Source organism: Nelumbo nucifera, chromosome 3 (assembly GCF_055504915.1).
Source record: "Nelumbo nucifera cultivar China Antique chromosome 3, China Antique-T2T, whole genome shotgun sequence".
Lineage (NCBI taxonomy): Eukaryota > Viridiplantae > Streptophyta > Magnoliopsida > Proteales > Nelumbonaceae > Nelumbo > Nelumbo nucifera.
In genome coordinates, this window is record NC_142651.1 from 9,685,425 (window position 1) to 9,706,457 (window position 21,033).

General features: G+C 47.1%; 1 protein-coding gene across 1 annotated transcript; it reads left to right on the forward strand.

Moving 5' to 3' along the window:
• Nucleotides 1–15,479: 15,479 nt before the first annotated feature.
• LOC104593216 (putative carboxylesterase 2) lies at nucleotides 15,480–18,333 on the forward strand. The gene is made up of 2 exons (XM_019197039.2): nucleotides 15,480–16,279; nucleotides 17,719–18,333. The coding sequence occupies exons 1-2, from the start codon at nucleotides 15,623–15,625 to the stop codon at nucleotides 18,058–18,060; spliced, it is 999 nt and encodes a 332-aa protein (XP_019052584.1). The 5' UTR covers nucleotides 15,480–15,622; the 3' UTR covers nucleotides 18,061–18,333.
• Nucleotides 18,334–21,033: the final 2,700 nt, after the last annotated feature.

Below are 21,033 nucleotides of genomic sequence, written 5' to 3' on the forward strand. Positions count from 1 at the left end.
GTTCTACTTATATATTAAATGTTTACATATTCAAAACTACCAAAATGTTTATAAATTATACTAAGTAATGGGATTTTAATCTATCTGCCTTGTTTGCATTCTTTCTTCGGGTGTTCTGCTACTACCCGTGCATCCATCTTTAACCTCAGCTGCTTGATTGCGTACTCTCAAGCTGTTTGCAGTCCTTTGATGGTTGCCCAGTGTTCTGATTCTTGACTTCGGTTTGCTGTATATGGTTGGCTTGCTGCTACAAGAAAATCTTTTTTTTTTTTTTTTTCTTTTTGCTGTTAGTATCATAAAACAAATGCCTGCCTTCCCAGAAACTGGATCATATGAACCATCAATATAAATTTGAAAACTATTCCGAATGTTATTGTCAGCTCAATAATTGTCATTTTCTTCCTCCTCCGATACCTGTTTGTTTTCTATGGTATATACTATTTGATACTTCCCACTACCCAGCATGGATCTTGTTCTTTGTTTGTGTGCAGTTTGCCATTTCTTGCATCCCAAATTAGTGTAAATATGACGAGGAACCTTCCCCCACCATGCACTTTATTCCTCTTTTGTGATTCAATAACTTAGTTTTTTCCCCATTCTCCACTATTAATTGAAGATGAGTATTTATTTGTTCAGACTTCAGAATTCAGTCCCAGACGAGTTTGGAACCAAACTGCTTTTGCAAAATCACATTGGAAAAATAGATGATGGGATGCCTCTATCACTTGATTACAGAGATCACAGATTTGGCCCATTTCATTTGGAACTCCTTTTATTCTTTCTTACCAGCAGTCTCTTTGCTGCCTTTTCTTATCATTCATTTCATTGTGGTTACCCATTTAGGATTCTCTCAATTCTTCTTGTCATAATCATCGTTATCATGACTGCTATTGTTGTTGTTCTTATTGTTACCTTTTCTTTTAAAACTGTATTTAAGTTTCCCTGTTCTTCTTTCCTTCCCCCTTCTTTCTCATTTTTGAAATTGCACTTTTTGAGTCTGTACACTGATAACTCATTTGAGGTTTTTGTTGGTTTTTCTTATTTTTCATGTGTAAAATTGTTTTTACTTTGCATTTTTTTTTGCATTATCCTTTCTTATTGTTTGTTTTTTAGGCATTGGGTGTTTATCTCTCATTCTTATAAAAAACGGGCTTCATTAAATGAGATTTCAACTGTTAAAGTCTAAATGATTTGATGATGACACTTGATGGTGCGCAATCCGGTCACTCCTAGTTGGCACTTGCGTGGCTTCCCAAGAAGTACCTGAGAAGAGGAAGAAGAATCCTCAGGGGGTTTTCCCGGCGGGAACGCTCCGACGATTAAGTCAGTATTCTGAGTAAGAAGCAAAGAGAAGATAAAAACTAAGAGTGAGGTAATGCAAGAGATTTCAAGATGATACATCTGTTCCTTGATATTAACTCCTTATAACAGAAATCCGTTGTATCAGGCCCACAGGCCTTTGACAGGGCGGGTATAACCGCCACTGTCAGCCTGCCGCAGTCGTTACTGGCAGGGCTGAGGTGGCACGTGCGGGGCCGTCGCCGCAGTGTACGTGCCTGTCAGGTGTAAGGCACCCTCTGGAGGTGGCAGACACGACGCTGTCTGACGAGGGATATGGCCGCTGTTCCCAGATTTGTCGGGTACGGTGGTCGGCAAAAGGTCTTCTTGCGATGTGACGGACTCCCCTTCTGCGAACTACCCTGTGCCGGGTTATCCCGTAAGCGGCGTGCTGCCTGTGGAAAGCTATGCCGAGCTGGCTGACCTGAGGTGTCTATACCTCGGGGTGTCCAGAGATGGGTTGGTGCGTTCTTGTCTAGGAGTGGCCCGAGGTCCATTGGGAGGGGCTCGGGCCTCAAGAGAGGTCAAGGTACCCCGAACTCGGGGCGCCCCAAAGTGCCTTAACCCCGGGGATGAGGTGCAGGTAAGGTGGCTCCCAGCGTGTATTTTATCTGTCCAGTTGCCGAGCTGAACTCGATGGGACCTTCCCTCTGAGTTATGGTTGCATTCGTTGCGCTGTCATGCTGAGTCACTGTTTGAGTAGGGTCACACCCACGTGTACCCGTGCTACGAGGTCGGGCCAAATCACCCTCTATCAATTGCCCCCCACTCCCTGCGCTGGCGGCGATGACCCAGCGCAGGGAGGTCATGACGCGCCGGGTGGATTTGGCGTTGGTACTTATGCCACTCCATTTGCGCGCTCCGTCCAGCTAGACCAGCCTAGTGCCCGGTTCGATCAAAAGAGACCCAAGTCGCGTCTAGTTTACGCGCGGACCTCACGCGATTTGGACTTTGCGGACGTCAGAAACACGCTAAACTGTTTTCACCTTGAGGAGCCTGCAGCTGTGGCTATAAATAGGGGGGACCCTTGGCCATTTCTTCGCCACAAGGCTTTCGTCGTTGGTGTTTGAGCTCGTGCTAGAGGTCTCTTAGCTCGGGTCTTCCAGTTCGTCCCGTTCTCCCAGTCCGGTCGCGTTCCTTTGGTGAGTTCTCCCGAGCTTCCTTTCCCCTTTCAGTTTGTTTCTGTCTGTCATGTCGTCTAGCGTAGGTAGCGTAGCCGATGAGCCCGGGGTGGGTACCTCGGCCCTGGGTGGCTCTTCGGCTGCTCCGCCACCCGACGCACGGGTGGCTTCGGGTAATTTGGCGTCTACCTCCAACCAAGGTCAGGTGTCGGACCAGTTCGACCCTTCCACCATGACCTTGGAGAGGCTCCGGGACCGCATACAGAGGTTCCATCTTCCTAGGGAGTACTCATACAGTCTCCCTACCGGCAACTTCTCGTGGGAGCACGGTCCTGATGAGATCGTGGTCTTCAGGGAGCAGTTGGTAGCTGGACTTCGACTCCCTCTCCACCGTTTGATTACTGAGGTGCTGGTGCACTTCAACATTACTTTGGACCAACTTCACCCGAATTCCATATGAAATATAGTTGGGACCATTTCTCTTTGCTTTGACCGATCTTTCCCTATCGACCTGGACATTCTTAGCACCATTTTGGCCATAAAGAAGAGTGCTTCGGGCACTCTCCCCGGGCACAGGCAGTCTTACTACCTGTCTCCCCACCCTGGTTTCAAGCTCATGCTCAGACTCCCGAGTAAAGTCCTGGCCTGGAAGCGGGACTACTTTGTAGTTCGGAGCAGCATGGGGTGGCCCTTCCCTACTGACTAGAGGGTGGCTGTTCAAGACCCCGGTGTCATCTTAGACGGGAAGACCAAGAAGGCACTCTAGATGCTAGCTCAGCTCGGGTTAAATTATAAAGACTTCACATCCGAAGAGAAGCTCGTCCAAGCCGGCTTGAGTTCGGGTAGGTTTTGCTTTACTTCGGCTTTTTGTATGTATGTTTATTTCGGGATTGCTAATGTCGAAATTCACTGCAGGCCCCATGGAGGCAGAGAAGATTGACAACCAAAGACTCTTCCGCCAGATGAAGACGAAGAAGCGCGTAGCCAAGAAGGCATGCATTGAGTCTTCCCAAGCCTCAACCGTGACTCAACCTCCGTAGGCTTCGGCTCCGGAGCCCGAGCTCCCAGGCACTCCACCTGTCATCGACCTGGAAGGAGACGCGGTGCCTCAGGGGCCCGAGGTGGTAGCGGAGCCCTCTGCTAGGCCCATCGAACCTGCTGCTGAGAGCGTTGCCGAGGCTCGTGCTACAGAGGCTGCTACTAGGGCTCATCCTACTGATGCTGCCGCTGAGACTTCTGAGGAGTCCACTCAGGATGTAGAGATGACGGCGTCCAGCTCGGAGGGTCAGGGGAGCCAAACCGTCTTGAATCCCCAGTGCAGTCTGGAGAAGAGCAAGCTGGCTGCATACCCGGGGGAGGTCACCGCGTGGGCTGATCTCACTCCTGGTCAGCTCGGTGCTCGAGCTGCCACCCATACTATCAGCATCTGAGGCGGGCTCTGGAGGTTGAGAAGTCATCCCGCGCAACCCATACCGAACTGAGGGCAGTTCGCGGTCAGGTCCACCGCCTAGAGAGTGACGCATTGGCTTAGAAGAGCTTCATCGAGGTGCTGATGGCGGAGAAGGGTGAGCTGGCCCGAGACAAGGACAGGTTGTGGGCCGAGGTGAATGGGCTCAAGGTCGGCCAAGAGGCCTTGGGGCTCGAGGTGGACAGCCTCAAGGCTGAGCGAGACGCCCTGAAGCTCGAGATGCAGGGTCTCAAGGAGGCCAAAGGGAAGCTGGAGTGCGAGGTGGAGGACCTCCAAGAAGATATTAAAGAGAAGGTCGCCATCTTCGAGGATGCTCTCAAGGAGGCCAAAGCACAGGCCGTCGTCGACTATGTCATCTCTTCAAGGTTTGACGATGTGATGATCGAGGCCTACCGCAAGGGCTTCAAGCTCAGTCGGTGGCTAATCAGGCACCTCCACCCCGACCTAGATACGAGCGCCATCACTACTTCGTGGATCACTGACGACATCGTGCGTCAGTCAAAGGATGATCCAGATTCTGAGGATGAGGGCGTTGAAGATGAAGCAAAGGATGCTGACCCAGTTACTGCCCCCAACGAGGTCTCTGGCAAAGACAGTGAGCCTCCCAAATAGCTCGGGCACTGTACTTACGTGCTTAGTCTTCTCTCTATTTTTCTTGCAACAGACTTTTGTAACGACATTTACGTAAATAAAAAACATTACTTTGTTGAGTATCTGAGCAAGTTTTTCGTTTGTTTGTCGATGTGGTCGCTTTGTTCTGAACCGTTAGGCTATTAGGCTAATTATGCGAAGCGGGAGTTCCTCAACCGTTGTGTTCCCGAACTGTACTCCATTACTTAGTAGGGGTAGCCTTGTGTACACCGAGGTGGGTGACATAGTAGGGTATATGCCCGACCTGTTTGCACCCGGGGTAGGTTGTCATCAATTGTCCATAACAAGTTGAACTCGTTGCATTCCGGGGCGGGCTATTCACTACAAGGTTCGTGCCCGAGCCGCCTGCACCTTGGGCGCTGCAAGTACTTAGTTCATGCTGATGGAGCGACTAAGTCTTGTACGCTACCGAGGTTTCCTTATTAGCTCGGTGTTTCAGCCCTTAGGCTGGAGGAGTGGCTCGTGGCCCACTCTCGGAGTCTGCCCATGCCATAGAGGCGATTGGGTCCTGTTGTGTCGAGGTCATGTTAGCTCGGTATTCTGGCCCTTAGGCTTTGGGAGTGGCTCGTGGCCTACCCAATTCTTACAGATAGTATTGTCTTAAGTTGACAATATTCCATGCCTGAGGTACTTGTTTCCTTTCGAGGGTCTCAAGCTCGTACATTCCTTCCCCGAGCACTCGTTTTATTCGGTAAGGACCTTCCCAGTTGGACCCGAGCTTGCCAGTGTCGGGCTCCGGTACCATAACTTTACGAAGGACTAGGTCGCCCACGCGGAGGTTCCGCTTCTTGTCCTTGGAATTATAGTACCGAGCTACTCTCTGCTGGTAGGCTGCGGTCCTGATGTACGCGAGGTCTCTTACTTTGTTGAGTAGATTGAGGTTGGTACGTAGCTCATCTTCGTTTGTCTGATCATTGCATGCTTCTAGTCGCAGCGTAGGTACTTCGATCTCTGCAGGGATCACTGCTTCGGTGCCGTAGGTGAGATTGAAGGGTGTTTCTCCCGTGGTCTGGTAGGCCCATAGAACACTGGGTAGTTCATCTGCCCACAATCCTTTAGCTCGGTCCAGTCGTGCCTTTAGTCCGCGGAGGATGGCTCTATTTGTGACTTCTACCTGACCGTTTGCTTGAGGATGTGCGACTGAAGTAAATTTCTATCGGATTCCTATGTCTTGGCACCAGTCTTGGAATTTGATGTCCTCGAATTGCTTGCCGTTATCAGAAATCAATACCCGAGGTAATCCGAAGCGGCACACGATGTTCTTCCAAAAGAAGTTTTGGACATTCCGGGCTATGATCGTTACAAGGGGTTTAGCTTCCACCCACTTGGTGAAATAGTCCACTGTTACTACTAAGAACTTCCTCCCGCCCGTTGCTGGCGGGAACGGCCCGAGTAGATCGAAGCCCCACTGTGCAAAGGGCCACGAGCTGGTGAGATACTTGAGGTCGACAGCGGGTTGGTGGTGAATATTGGCATGTCTCTGGCATTTGTCACATTTTCTAACAAGCTCAATAGTATCTGCCTTCATTGTTGGCCAATAATACCCATGTCGAAGTGCTTTCTAGGTGAGGGCCCTGCCCCCCAAGTGCCTGCCGCACAACCCCTCATGAGTGTCGCAGAGTACGAGCTCGACTTCGGTAGGTCGCAAGCAACGCAGGTAAAGGAGCGTGTAGGATCTCTGGTATAGCCGTTCGCCTATCATGACGTATTTGGCTACCTGGCGCTGCACCCTTCTGGCTGCATTGCGATCTGTAGGGAGGGTCCCGTGTAGCAAGAAGCTCGTGAGCGGGTCAATCCAGCTTGGCTATGCTTGAACGATGGGAGCGACCTCCTCTGCCCCCCTGAGAATGCTAGGCCGAGACAAGTCTATGTACACGGTTCTCATGGTGATGTCGCGGGCGCTAGCTAATCTGGACAGGGCGTCGGCCTCAGCGTTCTCCGACCTTGGGATTTGCCTGAAAAAGTGTGATTGGAAGTTGAGCAGTGCCTCTCTGACTTTGGTTAAGTAGGCTATCATGGTTGGCTCGCGAGCTTTATACTCACCGGTGACCTGGCTGACCACGAGCTGGGAGTCGCTGCAGATAACAATGTGCTTTGCTTTCACTTCCCTGGCTAGAGCTAGTCCAGCTATCAACGCCTCGTACTTCGCTTCATTGTTAGATGCCGCGAACTCGAAGCTTAGCGCGTACTCCAGTTTCGTGCCACTTGGGCCATGTATAACTATTCCGGCTCTGCTGTCCTATTAGTTCGAGGAGCCATCTACGTGAAGGATCCATGGCTCCTCATCCCAGCTCGTGCTTGGCCAAACTAGGAGAGATGCCACACTGGCTGCTACCTCACGGGTTTCAGACTCGACCGGCCTTAGAGCTTCGAGCTCACCCGAGTTGGGAGCTTCGTGCTCAACCGGCCTGGGGACTTCGGAGCTGAATGTGCATTCGACTATGAAATCTGCTAAGGCTTGGGCCTTAATGGCAGTTCGTGGCTTATACTGGAGGTCGTACTCGCTGAGCTCAACGGCCCACTTCGTCAACCGACTAGAGACCTCAGGCTTAAGTAAGACTTGCCTCAGGGGCTTGTCGGTGAGAATGATAACAGTGTGAGCCTGGAAGTACGGGCGGAGCTTCCGAGCTGCAATTACCAGTGCATATGCTAGCTTTTCAATCTTTAGGTATCTCGTTTCTGCTCCCTGCAATACTTTACTAACATAATAGATGGGTAGTTGAACCCGATCTACTTCTTGTATTAGTACCGAACTGACCACTTCGTCGCTTGCCGAGAGGTACCATTCTAAAACATCGCCCTCCTCGGGCCGGGTTAAGATCGACACACTAGCGAGGTATTTCTTGAGCTCGTCAAATGCGAGTTGACAGTCTTGGGTCCATTCAAACCCTTTGCTTTTGATTGCCTTAAAGAACGGCAGACAACGGTCCGCTGATTTGGACATGAAGCGGCTCAGGGCAGCTATGCGGCCATTCATCCTCTAAACCTCCTTCATCTTTCGGGGTGGTCTCATATCTAAGATGGCTTTAACCTTATCCGGGTTGGCCTCAATGCTGCGCCGGTTAACGATGTATCATAGGAACTTGCCCGAGGTCACACTGAATACACACTTGTTTGGGTTCAATCTCATAATAAACTTACGCAAAATTGCAAAAACAGAATGCAAGTCTTGTATTAGTTTATGCGAAAATTGAGTTTTGACGACCATGTCGTCTACATAACATTCTACTTTTCTGCCAATTAATGGCGCAAACAACTTATTTACAAGTCTTTGAAAGGTTGCCCCTGCGTTCTTCAACCCGAAGGGCATAACCTTGTAACAGTATAGATCGAACTCTGTGACGAAGGCAGTCTTTTCTTCGTCCGCCGGGTCCATCTTTATTTGGTTATAGCCCGAATAGGCGTCTAAGAAACTCAACAACTCGTGCCCTGAGGTCGCATCCACCAAACGATCAATTCTAGGGAGTGAGAAGTAGTCTTTTGGGTAGACTCGGTTTAGGTCGGTGTAGTCAACCCACATGCGCCACTTGCCGCTAGCCTTCTTTACCAGAACGGGGTTGGCTACCCAGCTCGGGTAATGGAGTTCTCTTATGAAGTCAACTGCGAGGAGCTTCTCGACCTCCTCATCGACTGCTCCGGGGCTAGGTTGCGTTTCTTCTGTCTAACGGGCCTAACTACAGGATCAGTGTTGAACTTGTGAGTTATAAGGTCGGGGTCTATACCGGGCATCTCTACCACGGACCATGCAAAAATATCTAATTTTGAAGTAAGAAACTTACCAGTTCGGATCGTAGTGGTTCCTGGACGGAAGCACCGATTTGAAGCGTCCGAGTTGGGTCTGTTGTTGAGGTCGGGATTGTGACTGTTTCTTTCGTGGGCGCGACTTGTTCTTCGCCTTGCTCCGTAGGCCGCTCCAGCTCAAGTTCGTCGGCTACCTTGGTCTTTCCCTTCAGGGCGGCGACATAGCACTTGCGGGACTCGAGCTGGTTGCCCCGCGCTACCCCCACACCAAAGTCTGTTGGAAACTTCATAGCCAAATGATAGGTGGAGACCACCGCCCGTAGGACATGGGTGATCGGCCGGCCTATTATGGCATTGTATGGGAAGGGGGTCGCGACCACCAGAAAGTCGTGGCTGAGTCTGACTACGCAAGGCCATGTGCCGACTTCCACAGGTACTGTTATTTTCCCAAGGGGCCGGACTTCTTCTCCGCTGAAGCCCACCAAAGGAGTGTCCACAGGCTTCAAGTCACTTCTATGCAACTGAAGCTGGTCGAACGCAACTTTGAAGAGGATGCCGGCCGAGTCAACGAGTACGCGCCTGACCTCGAAGTCGTTGATCCTCAGCTTTATCACGAGTGCGTCATCGTGGGGGGTAGTGGACCCTTCGCGCATCATCTTCCATGAAGAAAATTGGCCCTTCTGTCCTCGGCCGCTTCGGAGGATTCTGTTCTTCACGGGCGGCTTCACGAACTGATGTCCGAGCTGCTGTTGAAGTTCAACCCGCGACGATCGAACCTCCCACTATCATGTGGATGGTGTCCCAAACCGACCTCTCTTCCGGAGGCTACCTCTGCGACTGTTCGGTCGGCCTGCTGCTGGACTCGGGAGCATCCTTACCATGCTCCCCTTGTTGACATGTTTTATTACTATTATTATTATTTTGTACAAAGTTCCTTAGATATCTGCGACGGATGAGCTCCTCAATCTCGTCGCGGAGGTTTTCACAATTTTCGGTACTATGACCGTGATCTCTGTGAAAACTGCAGTACAGATTCTTATTTCTCTCACTGGTATTTCCCCTCAAACGGGGTGGCCACTTCACATACGGGGCGTCCTTGATCACCATCAGAATTTCGGCCCGCTTCGCGTTCAGTGGGGTGTAATTAGTTTAGTCCACCAGAGGAGCTCGGAACGACTGACCCGACTTTGCTCCCCGAGCTGCTTCTTTTTTCTTTTGATTGTCCCCTTGGCCAGAAGGCTCTCCTTCCCTTTTCCGCAAGCTTAAGAAACTCGGTTATGGTCGCCGGTTGGTTGACGACCATGTGCCATTTGAACTCTTTATGCGTCACACCTTTCTTGGCTGCTGTAAGGCACACGGCGGGGTCCAGGCGCGGTATCTGCATGCACGCATCGTTGAACTGCTTGATATAGCCCCGGATAGACTCTCCCTCTCTTTGCACTATGTTGAGAAGGCTTTTTTTAGTTCGCGGGCACCGCTTGCTAGTGACGAAGTGGGACGTGAAGGTTTGCGCGAATTGCGCCCAACTTCTTATCGACCCAGGTGCCAAGTTCCGGTACCATGTATGGGCTACTCCTCTGAAAGTGGTGGAGAAGGCCACACACATGCACGACTCGCTGGCTCTCGCCAGGTGCATCTACGACTGGAAGGCATCTACGTGATCATTTGGGTCAAATGACCTGTCATACTTGTCAAGAGGGGGGAGCTTGAAGTCTTTAGGCATTGGGACTACCAGGAGTTCGGAAGATAGGGGGATGGAACTGAGAGGAGGGGAGCTTTGACTTCGACCGAGCTTACCTCTTCTTTGCCCCCGAGCTCGAGCAAATCGCGGGTGACAGATCGGCGAGCTCGGCGGCGGCGTCTCTGCTTCTTGGTGGGCTCGGCGTTCGTGCTGCTCACCTCTGCACTGTTCAGAATGGTTTGTGCGGGAAGTAGCCCGGTCCGCTGGTGACGGTTGCGGATGGAGGGATCCTGCTTGGAGTCTGCTGCCAGGATCTCAAACCGGTTCTCAAGGAGCGGGGTTTCAAACTTCGACTGCCGAGGTGATGTAGACCTGGCGAGCTGGGGTCCTCCCGACCTGTCCGCCCGCGGCGAGACCGGGGTAGCCGACTTCTCTTGTCTGCTGCGGGAGGAGGCCTGGTTTTTAGGAGGGTTTTGGGGGGCCTCTCCTTGGCCAGAGGGGCACTCGTCCTGGCGGCGAGACCTAGCTTGCTGGGAGGCTGGGTGCCGAGGCGGGAGTTGCGGCTGCTGAAGCTGAGGTTGAGGCAGCTGAGGGAACTACTGCTGGTAATGGTACTGGGAGACGTGGTGCAGCACTTGCTGCTAGTAGAGCTGGTGTTGCTGGAGCTGCTGCACTTGGGCTTGCATGGCCCACATGCACTGCATCAGGTCGTCGAGCTGGCTCTGGCTGGTCGCCAGAGGAACAACAGTCGGTTCAGAAAAGGTCATTTCTACAAAGGATGGAAGGGGAGCACCCATAGGCATCGTTGCTCGTGGCACGTTCAGGCTGGGGACTTCGTCCACCGAGAGAGGAATGGTGAACTGCCCTATGCAGACCATGGGAGCCTGGGGTTGTTCCCCGGAGTTATCCATCTCCATGCTTCGTCCGACGTTGCTTGAGGAAGCCATGAGTGTTGAGTTTTTTTTTTTTTTTAAAGGAAGAAAGAACTGTGAAGGTTTAGAGAAAGGCCTTTTGAAGCGTTTTCCACAGACGGCGCCAAATGATGGTGCGCAATCCGGTCACTCCTAGTTGGCACTCGCATGGCTTCCCAAGAAGTACCTGAGATGAGGAAGAAGAAGAATCCTCGGGGGGTTCGCCCGGCGGGAACGCTTCGACGATTAAGTCAGTATTTTGAGTAAGAAGCAAAGAGAAGATAAAAACTAAGAGTGAGGTAGCGCAAGAGATTTCAAGATGATACCTTCGTTCCTTGATACTAGCTCCTTATAACAGAAATCCGTTGTATCAGGCCCACAAGCCTCTGATAGGGCGGGTATAACCGCCACTGTCAGCCTGCCGCAGCTGTTACTGGCAGGGCTGAGGTGGCACGAGCGGGGCCGTCGCCGCAGTGTACGTGCCTGTCAAGTGTAAGGCACCCTCTGGGGGTAGCAAACATGACGTTGTCTGACGAGGGATATGGCCACTGTTCCCAGATTTGTCGGGTACGGTGGTCGGCAAAAGGTCTTCCTGTGTTGTGACAGACTATCCTTCCGCGAACTACCCTGTGTCGGGTTATCCCGTAAGCGGCGTGCTGCCTGTGGCAAGCTATGCCGAGCTGGCTGACCCGAGGTGTCTATACCTCGGGGTGTCCAGAGATGGGTTGGTGCGTTCCTGTTTGGGAGTGGCCCGAGGTCCATTGGGAGGGGCTCGGGCCTCAAGAGAGGTCAGGGTACCCCGGACTTGGGGCGCCCCGAAGTGCCTTAACCTCGGGGATGAGGTGTAGGTAAGGTGGCTCCTGGCGAGTATTTTATCCGTCCAGTTGTCGAGTTGAACTCGGTGGGACCTTCCCTCCGAGTTGTGGTTGCATTCGTTGCGCTGTCATGCTGAGTCACTGTTTGAGTAGGGTCACGCCCATGTGTACTTGTGCTGTGAGGTCGGGCCAAATCACCCTCCATCAACACTAATGTGGCACTGTTTCTTGAGGAAAGAATTCACAAGCCCATGAAGGTGGCACCATTTTTTGAAGAAATGGCCATGGTACCAAACATGTCCACGTTTACAAACCCATGGATTGATGAAAGGATGGCATGACTCAATTAAGGGGGTGTTTTGTAGTGTGGATGAGAAATTGATGGGTGTGGATTAGTCCACACCACATCCTGTGGTAGGGATCAATCCACACCACACCACAGTCCATAATTGTTTTGAACTGTGAATAGACTGTGTGGAGGGTGGACCGGATTAATTCACATTCACGGTGGTGTTTTGTAAGTGTGGTGTGGATTCCATGTATCTCATATACGTTCTAGGGGAAATCTAAAATCTACATAGGCGATCATAAATATCTAACCTTTGCATTTTATATGGTAAATAAATTGAAAAAAGACATCAATAAATTAATATGTAGGCAAGAATTGCATTTTTTAAATAATTAAAAAAATATTATTTTAAATATTAAAAAATCATATTTTATTGATGAAAATATTAAAATTAATATTTAAATAATAAAAAAAAAGAGTGGAAAAGGAGAACCATAGGACTTGTGCTCGAATTAACATTAAAAATTATTATTTTATTGATAAAATATTAAAAAATATTAAAAGATTAAATAAAATGAGAGTAATTGGACTAACGTAACACAGGTGCGTTATAATAAAACCTTTCCACAAACTGTTCACACCATAGTTGGACCATCCACGAGAAAATACTGTGAAGATAAATTGGGGTGTGGTTTATCTATATTCATGCTATTTTACGGATGGGGAGTGTCCATACAGCAGAACACCATATCTTATCGCGAACAGAACCAAAACGGTCCCATCCAAATACACAAGACAATGACAATATAAAATGTTGAAAATCCTAAGAAATACATAAACCCATTTGAAAAATAAAAAGCCTATGATACTAGAAAAATATGGTTTCAAAAGAGCTTTGACCAATCAATGCATCTTGTGAATATGATGAATATCACATGAAAAGTCATTTTTTTTATGATACAGGTTGATTCTATCTGCAATCATGTCTTTTAATATCATAATAGAATCAAAATCTAGGAATAAATAGACTGTAGTCCCCCTCAAAAATCTGAAATTGCAGGCACTTCCTAGTCTATTAATCGCCCCCCTATAAACTGCATCTTACCCATAAATTTAGCATCAATCCATGGCCACAATTCATTCCACCCCTAAGGTGGAGCTCTAGGGGTGGACTGAATAGTTAAAACCCCCAGAATCTATTTGAAAAATTCATAACAAAAATAAAAAATGATTTTGTTTCTTTGAATATTCCTACAAATTAATACGAAATTACGAATATTATCATTTGGTTATATACCTAGTTCATTCTTACTTGATTTCTTTTTTTTTTATTTATTTTTCAGAATTGAAAAGAAGGAAAAGACTTTAGTTTGATTGGATTTTGGAAGGACTTTTAGAGAAGTACCGATCAGTGGACTCAGAGTTTACTAGCTACGAAGTACAGAGGAAATGCATCCTGACCGTGAATTGATACTAAATTCACGAGCAGTATGTCGTTTATAGGGGAAAGAGGGTTAATTGTAGGGGGTGGCTGGAATTCAAAATTCTGCATCGTGTGTATTCGTACTTTTCCCTTCAGTAGAGCCTTCTGGATGACCAAACATCCTGAGCGTCAACACGTGATTATGTTTCTTTCTTTAATAGAAAATGAAAACTATTGAATTATTAATTATATAATTACACTGATCAGTCATTCTCCCACCCAATAAAATACGCTTAAGGGTCATGTGATTACGTCAGCATGAGAAAAAAAATCTCAAATACTATATTATATTGGTTAGGTGTCATCCAAGTTCACTTTTGATACGACGCGGTTTTAGCTTTTAGTTTTCGGTTCAAAGTTCACTGCACTGGACCTTTGATGTAGTACCATGGGCCCCATCGTGAGTCGTGACGTCTTGATGGGGCCACTCTAAAGCATCGAAGGCCATGATATTCCGTTTTAGCCATGTGCCACGAATTCTCATTCTATGGTCGAGTCCGGCTTTGACTAACAACCTTTACAGCTTTATGTTGGGAATATCTCCATACTTATAATAATCTTTATAGCTTTATGTTGGGAATATCACCGATCATGTAATTTACTTTTATAAAAAATAGACGTAAACTAAAAGTTGATGTGAGAACTTGTTTGGCAAAATTCTATTTAAAGATGGATACTCGTAATGGACCGAATGGTCACAGAATGTGTTCTACGCTATCTGTTTGGTTGCGAGAAATAGTGGGATGGGATAAGAAAAAAAAATTTATTTTCTCATTTTGGCATTCTATGTTTGGTTGCTGAAACTAATTATTCTACAAAATTTATTTTTCAATTTCCAATGTTTGATTGTTGAGAAATTTTTGTAAGATGCTTGATTTCATTCCTATTCAACCATTAACAACAGTGGAACATGAACATCCATGATTGTCTCCAAGTTCCCCCTTCAACCATGATACATGATGATGACAGAAGTTTTCTGCAATAATAAATCGTTCTACTTAAGCAGAGGTTCAATGATAGCAAATCTGCAACGATGGTGATGGCCAAGAAATCTAACCAATATATTATAAAAAAAATTACAAACTTGTTAGACCTGCAACGATGAAATCTACCAATATTTGGTTATCGAAAGGCTAAGAAACCACGAATGGGAAGAAAAGCAATGAAGTTTTAGAGAAAAAAAAATACAGAAAATAGTTTACCAGAGAGAAATGTAGCATGGATAAGTCTTCGTTGGAGATGAAGAACAGTGATTGGACTCTTTGGCGCTTGGGGTTCTGAAGCTTAGCTAGGAAGAAAAACAATGAGGTTTTTGAGAAAAAAAATACAAAAAGAAAAGGTTCAATGAAAGAAAACGAAGGAGATTCAATGTCCTCACCAGAGATTAAACACCCTATCGATAGAATCTGAACCTCGACTTGGAAGATAACCGATAATGAGTTTTCAGAGAAAAAAATACAAAATGACCAAAAAATGTGAAACAAAGATGGAGATGGTGAACGGAGGTCTTAGATTCGTTAGAGGTGAATAAAACAGTGGTTGGAGATTTGATCGTAGGGACATGTGAATGGAGACGTCGCCTTCGACAGTGGTTGGAGGTGAATGGAGATGTTGCCTTCGACATTTTTTTCTTACCGACTTCTCATTGTTTTCGTTTCTCACCGGGGTTACACCGTGTCTCTACTTTAAGTTTTTATCCCATCCTATTGTTTCGACTAAAACAAACGAGAGAAAATAAGAATTTTATGCGAATATTCCTATTTTCTCGTTCCGGTCGCGACAACCAAACATACCATGAAAGGGAAAGGGAACTCGTTTTCATGTTTGGTGGTCAACAGAAAATTCTGAATCCAAAGAGGATTTTAGCATACTTCTTCTGCTTTGGGTTAAGACCCTGAATCACGGCCTTCGATTTCAGCACGCCACTGGGCCCACACTTCCCTTGTTAAATCATTTCACGAAGGAAGCAAAGGGACGAATGTTTACCTTGAAATTGACTCGTTCTCAATCCTAACTTCCTATAAACCAGGTGGAGGCGACTGGTGAGGCTACAACACAAATTACCGGCTTTGGTGATTCTTCTTCTTCTTCTGTACGTGTTTGTGAGCGTCTTTGTGTGCAATAATGGAATCGAGCAATCGTGAAATAGCGTATGAGTTCCCTCCCCGCTCCAAGCATAATAGTTTTCCCGTCTTCATTCGAGTTTACAGGGATGGGAGCGTAGACAGGTTTGTGGGAACTGATATTGTTCCTCCATCGCTTCATCCAGTGGCTGGTGTTTGCTCCAAAGACATTGTAGCCATACCAGAAACCGGTGTCTCTGCCCGCCTCTATCTCCCCAATATCAACCCACTTCGGAAACTTCCACTTCTCGTGTACTTCCACGGTGGAGGCTTTTGCATCGAGACCCCCTTCTCTCCCATATACCACAGCTTCATCAATTCGTTGGTAGCTGAAGCTAATATTGTTGCCATATCAGTGCATTATAGAAGAGTCCCCGAGTACCCTCTTCCCATAGCCTATGATGACTCATGGGCGGTGCTCCAGTGGGTGGCTGCGCACGCCGAGTCGAGGGTAGATGATGATGCATCTGAGAGTTGGCTGAGAGACTATGTAGATTTTGACCGAGTGTTCTTGGGTGGGGATAGTGCGGGTGGGAACATCGCCCACAATTTAGCACTGCGATCTGGGGCTGAGGAACTGAATAATGGTGGGATTAAACTTCTTGGCATGGCTTTGATCGGTTCTTACTTATGGGGAAAGGAACGAATTGGTTCGGAGGTGATGTAACCGTTTTTGGTCACGTACCATTTTTTGGGATGTGTAAAATTTTTTGGCTAAGTACCTCGTGTTTGACCTGGTGGTGACGTGCCTTGGTGATGAGCTACTTGGTGGCGAACTTCCCGGGGGAGAACTGCCTGGTGGCGAACTGCCTGGTGGCGAACTGCCCGGTGGCGAACTGCCCAGTGGCGAATTGCCCAGTGGCAAACTGCCTGATGGCGAACTGCCTGGTGGCGAACTGCCTGGTGACGAACTGCCTGATGGCGAACTGCCCGGCAGTGCTCCCTAGTGGTGAACTGCTTGATGGCGAACTGCCTGGTGACGAACTGCCTGATGGCGAACTGCCTGGTGGCGAACTGCCTGATGGCGAACTGCCTGGTGGCGAATTGCCCGGCAGTGCTCCCTGGTGGCGAACTGCCTAGTGGCGAACTACCTGGTAGTGTTCCCTGATGGCGAACTCGTCACTTGACTTGCTCCTAGGCGGTCTGCAACTCAGAGGATGGTGGAGCTCCCTGGTGCAGCGCTACCCGACTACCCCCTGCGTGAGGTGATTTTCTCTCCTTTGTAGACGGCGGGAGCTGAGGGACCTGCGGGAACTGAATCAGAGGACCCGGGGGTATTTTCCCGGCAGGGACTCTCTGATGCCTAAGTTAGCATTCTGATTACAGAGGGCTTGGAGAGAAATGAGAGAGTTAGAGAGCGGGGGTTACCATACTCTTTTTTCTCCTCCGTTGGCTTTGGGGGTCGGAGTCCTTATATAGTGGTGCCCTCGCGGGTTAGGTGGGTAAAAAGCCTTCAAATGGTAAGACGTCATATCTCGTCAGAACCGGGGTACGGTGATGAACTCCTCGAGGTTGTCAGGTCGGCGCCCGTCAGTCGACGGGTCGGTGTCCGGGCCAGGTTGCCAGGCCGGCGCCTGTGTCTCTCGGCGGGTCGGTGTCCGGGCCAGGTTGCCAGGTCGGCGCCTGTGTCAGGGTCAGGTCATCAGGTCGGCGCCTGTGTCCGGGTCATGTTGTCAGGTCGGCGCCTGTGTCCGGGCCAGATCGCCAGGTCGGCGCCTGTGTCAGTCGACGGGTCGGCGTCCGGCCAGGTTGCCAGGTCGGCGCCTGTGTCCGGGTCTTGTTGTCAGGTCGGCGCCTGTGTCCGGGCCAGATCGCCAGGTCGGCGCCTGCGTCCGGGCCAGATTGCCAGGTCGGCGCATGTGGCAGGCTCATCCGACCAGGTCGCGCAGGTCGCACCAGGTCGCGTGCAGTTCGCGCAGGCCGCGCGCAGGTCGCGCGCAAGCCGTGCCAGGTCGCGTGCAGGTCGCGCCAGGCCAGCCAGACCGGTGCCCGGGGGGGGACCAACTTGGTAAGTTGTTGCCTTGGGGCTTACCTAGTTGTCACGAGGTGCCACGTGTCGCAACTTCACTGGAGGGCCAAATCTGCCCTCATCAGGAGGCAACAGATCCTGAGAAGTATATAACAGAAGAAACGACATGGCTTCATGCATGCCCTTCGGCGAAGGATAACGATGATCCGCGCATAAATCCAGTTGCTCCTGGAGCCCCTAGTCTGGAGGGCTTGGGGTGCAGGCGGGTGCTGGTACTCGTTGCAGGAAAAGATGGGTTGAGAGACAGGGGATGGCTGTATCATGATTCACTGGTCAAGAGCGGATGGAATGGAGTGGTGGAGATAATGGAGACAGAGGAAGAGGGTCACGTCTTCCATCTATTCAATCCAAACTGTGAGAAAGCGGAGTTAAGAATCAAACGTTTGGCTTCCTTCCTCAACCAGGTTTAGCTATTTCCGTATTAGGATGAGCAATTGAGCATCGTCGACGATATGATGAATTCTCAGTACTTATGGCATGGGTAGCTTGTATGAGAAAATAAATTCGGAAAATAAGACAATTTCTATCTTCTTTTTAATATGCTCTGGTGATAGTGTTGTTGTTTTCAATTTTCATCCCCCGTCCATTGGGGCATGTAAAATTCCCTTTAATTTCTTCGATGAAAGATGGAAGAGTAAACTACTCATACATACCCTATATTTTCATAAATTGAATTGCAGCCCGATTGAATTTTATAAATAGGCTTAGGGTCCGTTTGGTTTTCAGGAATAGGGGTCTTGAATCGGAATTAGAATTGGAATAGGTTATTCTGATTCTAACTGTTTGGTTGAGCAGAATCAGAATTTCATTACATTCTTCCATTTGAGGGAATGGCCATTTCTTGCCCTTCCTTTGGAAATAAAATCCTATTCCTACTGATTTTAATTCTCATTCCCATTCCTGTCTGAACCAAACAAACTATAGGAAAGAACTAATTAAATTCTGATTCTAGAAGATTCTAATTCTAATTCCCACTATGAACCAAATGAACCCTTAAAATATATAGCTTAACTTCTTAAATTCATCCAATACACCAACTAGATTATTTGAAACACTAAAACAGCGCCTACATTCTCCCCCTCACTCTCCACCTCAGCCAGTCAGCCATCATCAAATCAAATATTTAAACTTGGGCTGCTACCCATCTCCCTATTGCGTTCAATGAGATCATTTAAGTCTAATTGAAAAACTCAGAGCACCTTTCAAGTCGATTAATAAAAAAATACCCAGGATATGTTTAAATATTTTAACCAAAGATAAATCATTTATCACTTATAAAATACAAACAGTAACAATTGATGGCGCTCATTCAGCATTGTGGGACCGAAAGTTGCCACTTTTTTTTGTTTATTTTTTGTGATGCGTTTGTCCCATCTTTATTACTTTAACGATGCCTCCAAATTATGAATTCACATCGGTGCCCACAAGCGTGCTTTAGATACATCCCAACCGTGTATTAAGAATATTTTTCAGTGATAAATATGGGTATTGATGTGGCCTTAATGCATAGTGAGATGTAAATGTGAGACACCTGTGGGATGCGCTCTGTGGGGTGCTGATGTGTTTTTTCAAAATATGAAGGACATACATCATCCTAGAATAGACCTGTTCATGGGCCGGGCTGGACTGGGTTCGGGTCGGGTCGGGCTTTTACTCATTATTAATAGAAATATGCTAGTCCCGAGTTCGAGCCTGGCCCGACCAATGGGCCTATAACTTGGGCCCGAGCCCGGCCTTGATAAAAAGCCCGAAGCCCGACTTAATAAAAAAAATTACAATTTTCCCTATTCAAATTAGAATTAAAAATTCAGATGGTTTTTTTTTTATTATTTAAATGAACAATGGTCCTATAAGATGGTTTTTTTCCCTTTCTTTTACATTTTAAAACACAGTTTTACATTCTTAAATCAAAAAATTTATTCAAATGAATATAATCACATAACCATTTTTAAGTCTAATTTTAGGTCGAGCCGAGCTGGGCTCGTGCCGGGCTATTTTGACAAAACCCGAGCCCGGTTCGAATTTATTGCAAGCCGAGCTTTTTGACCTGAATTTAAGCCTGCAAGCCTATAAACATGTTCAAACCCGTCCGGAGCCGGGCCACCCGGCCCATGAACAGGTCTATCCTAGAATGAAAAAAAAAAACAGTGTAAAGTTCTATTAAAACTTATTGTAGAATGAAATTCTATGGTGAGAGGTAGCCCTTCTTATAAATGGTGCGTGACATATATGATGTGGTAAAACATAATAGGGATGAAAACAGATCAAATCGGATTCAATAAAGATATATCTGATATGATTCAATAAGAAATATGGATGATCTGAATTTGATAAGAATTTATGGGATTTCTAAGATTAAGATTCAAATTTAAATATTTTTAATTTATTGAATATCTGATTTCAATCCAATTTAATTTAAATTATGATAAAAAACTTGTTAATATATATATATATATATATATATATATATTATTGAATCTAAGATTAAGATTCAAACATCTCTCCTTGTTTGTTCACTCCCTCCACTTCCAACCTTAATCTGAGGTTGAACATAGTGGCCGCCTATGACTCCAACCAAATGCATTTCTTGGTGCAAAAATGGTTGCAAATCGCAATGGATGCTGGCTCCAGTGATACAGACTCTACTGATACCGTCTTTAATCAAGTTTCTTTTCCTTCGTCACTCCTTTGTATTCGTGGGTATACTCGATTCATTTTTGGTACCAGGGTATACTCGATTAGAGTACCATGGAAAAACTCTCAAAACTTACTTTAAGATGAACTCACAAGGAGATTCTTCACCTTTTCGTTTGCTGTCAAGTTTTTTGTGAGGTTAGGAAATGTATTTGAAAGATTTTATTTTTTTAAAGTATTAATCACTGGCAGTCTACAGGGGCCGTTACAGCGTTACTAATAGTACAACATAACATCAATACTTATTTTTTAGGGTGATAATGTATGTGTTAGGTTGTGTTTATGTTTAATGAGTAAATGGTGCCACATAAGCGTCCTGTCAGCAAAGACTTCATTAATTGCGTCCTGTAAGCAAAGACTTCAGAAAGTTTCCTGGAACTGGAAGACATTTATTGATACTTTGCTGATGTGGTGTTTATGTCATAAACGTTTCATTAATTATTTTTTCAGTTTTATAGCCATACAAATATAAAACGTTTTACTCAATAAACATAAACAGAATCAAACACCCTCAATAATAGCAAGATTTGAACCGTATCATAGACTGTAACAATTCATCCAGCACACCAACTAGGCTATCCCACAATTGGAGTCTACCAAAGAGTTCAAGAATTGGATTGAAATATGATTTATATGTTGAGACTTCATCTGAGAAACTGAGAAACTCGAGTTTGAAGGGAAAGATATTC

What these genes read in the sequence shown, in the direction of transcription:
- LOC104593216 (XM_019197039.2), top strand. Translation starts at nt 15,623, where the DNA reads ATGGAATCGAGCAATCGTGAAATAGCGTATGAGTTCCCTCCCCGCTCC. An exon ending in AGGAACGAATTGGTTCGGAG is followed by an intron (nt 16,280 to 17,718) that starts GTGATGTAACCG and finishes CCTCATCAGGAG; the next exon opens with GCAACAGATCCTGAGAAGTA.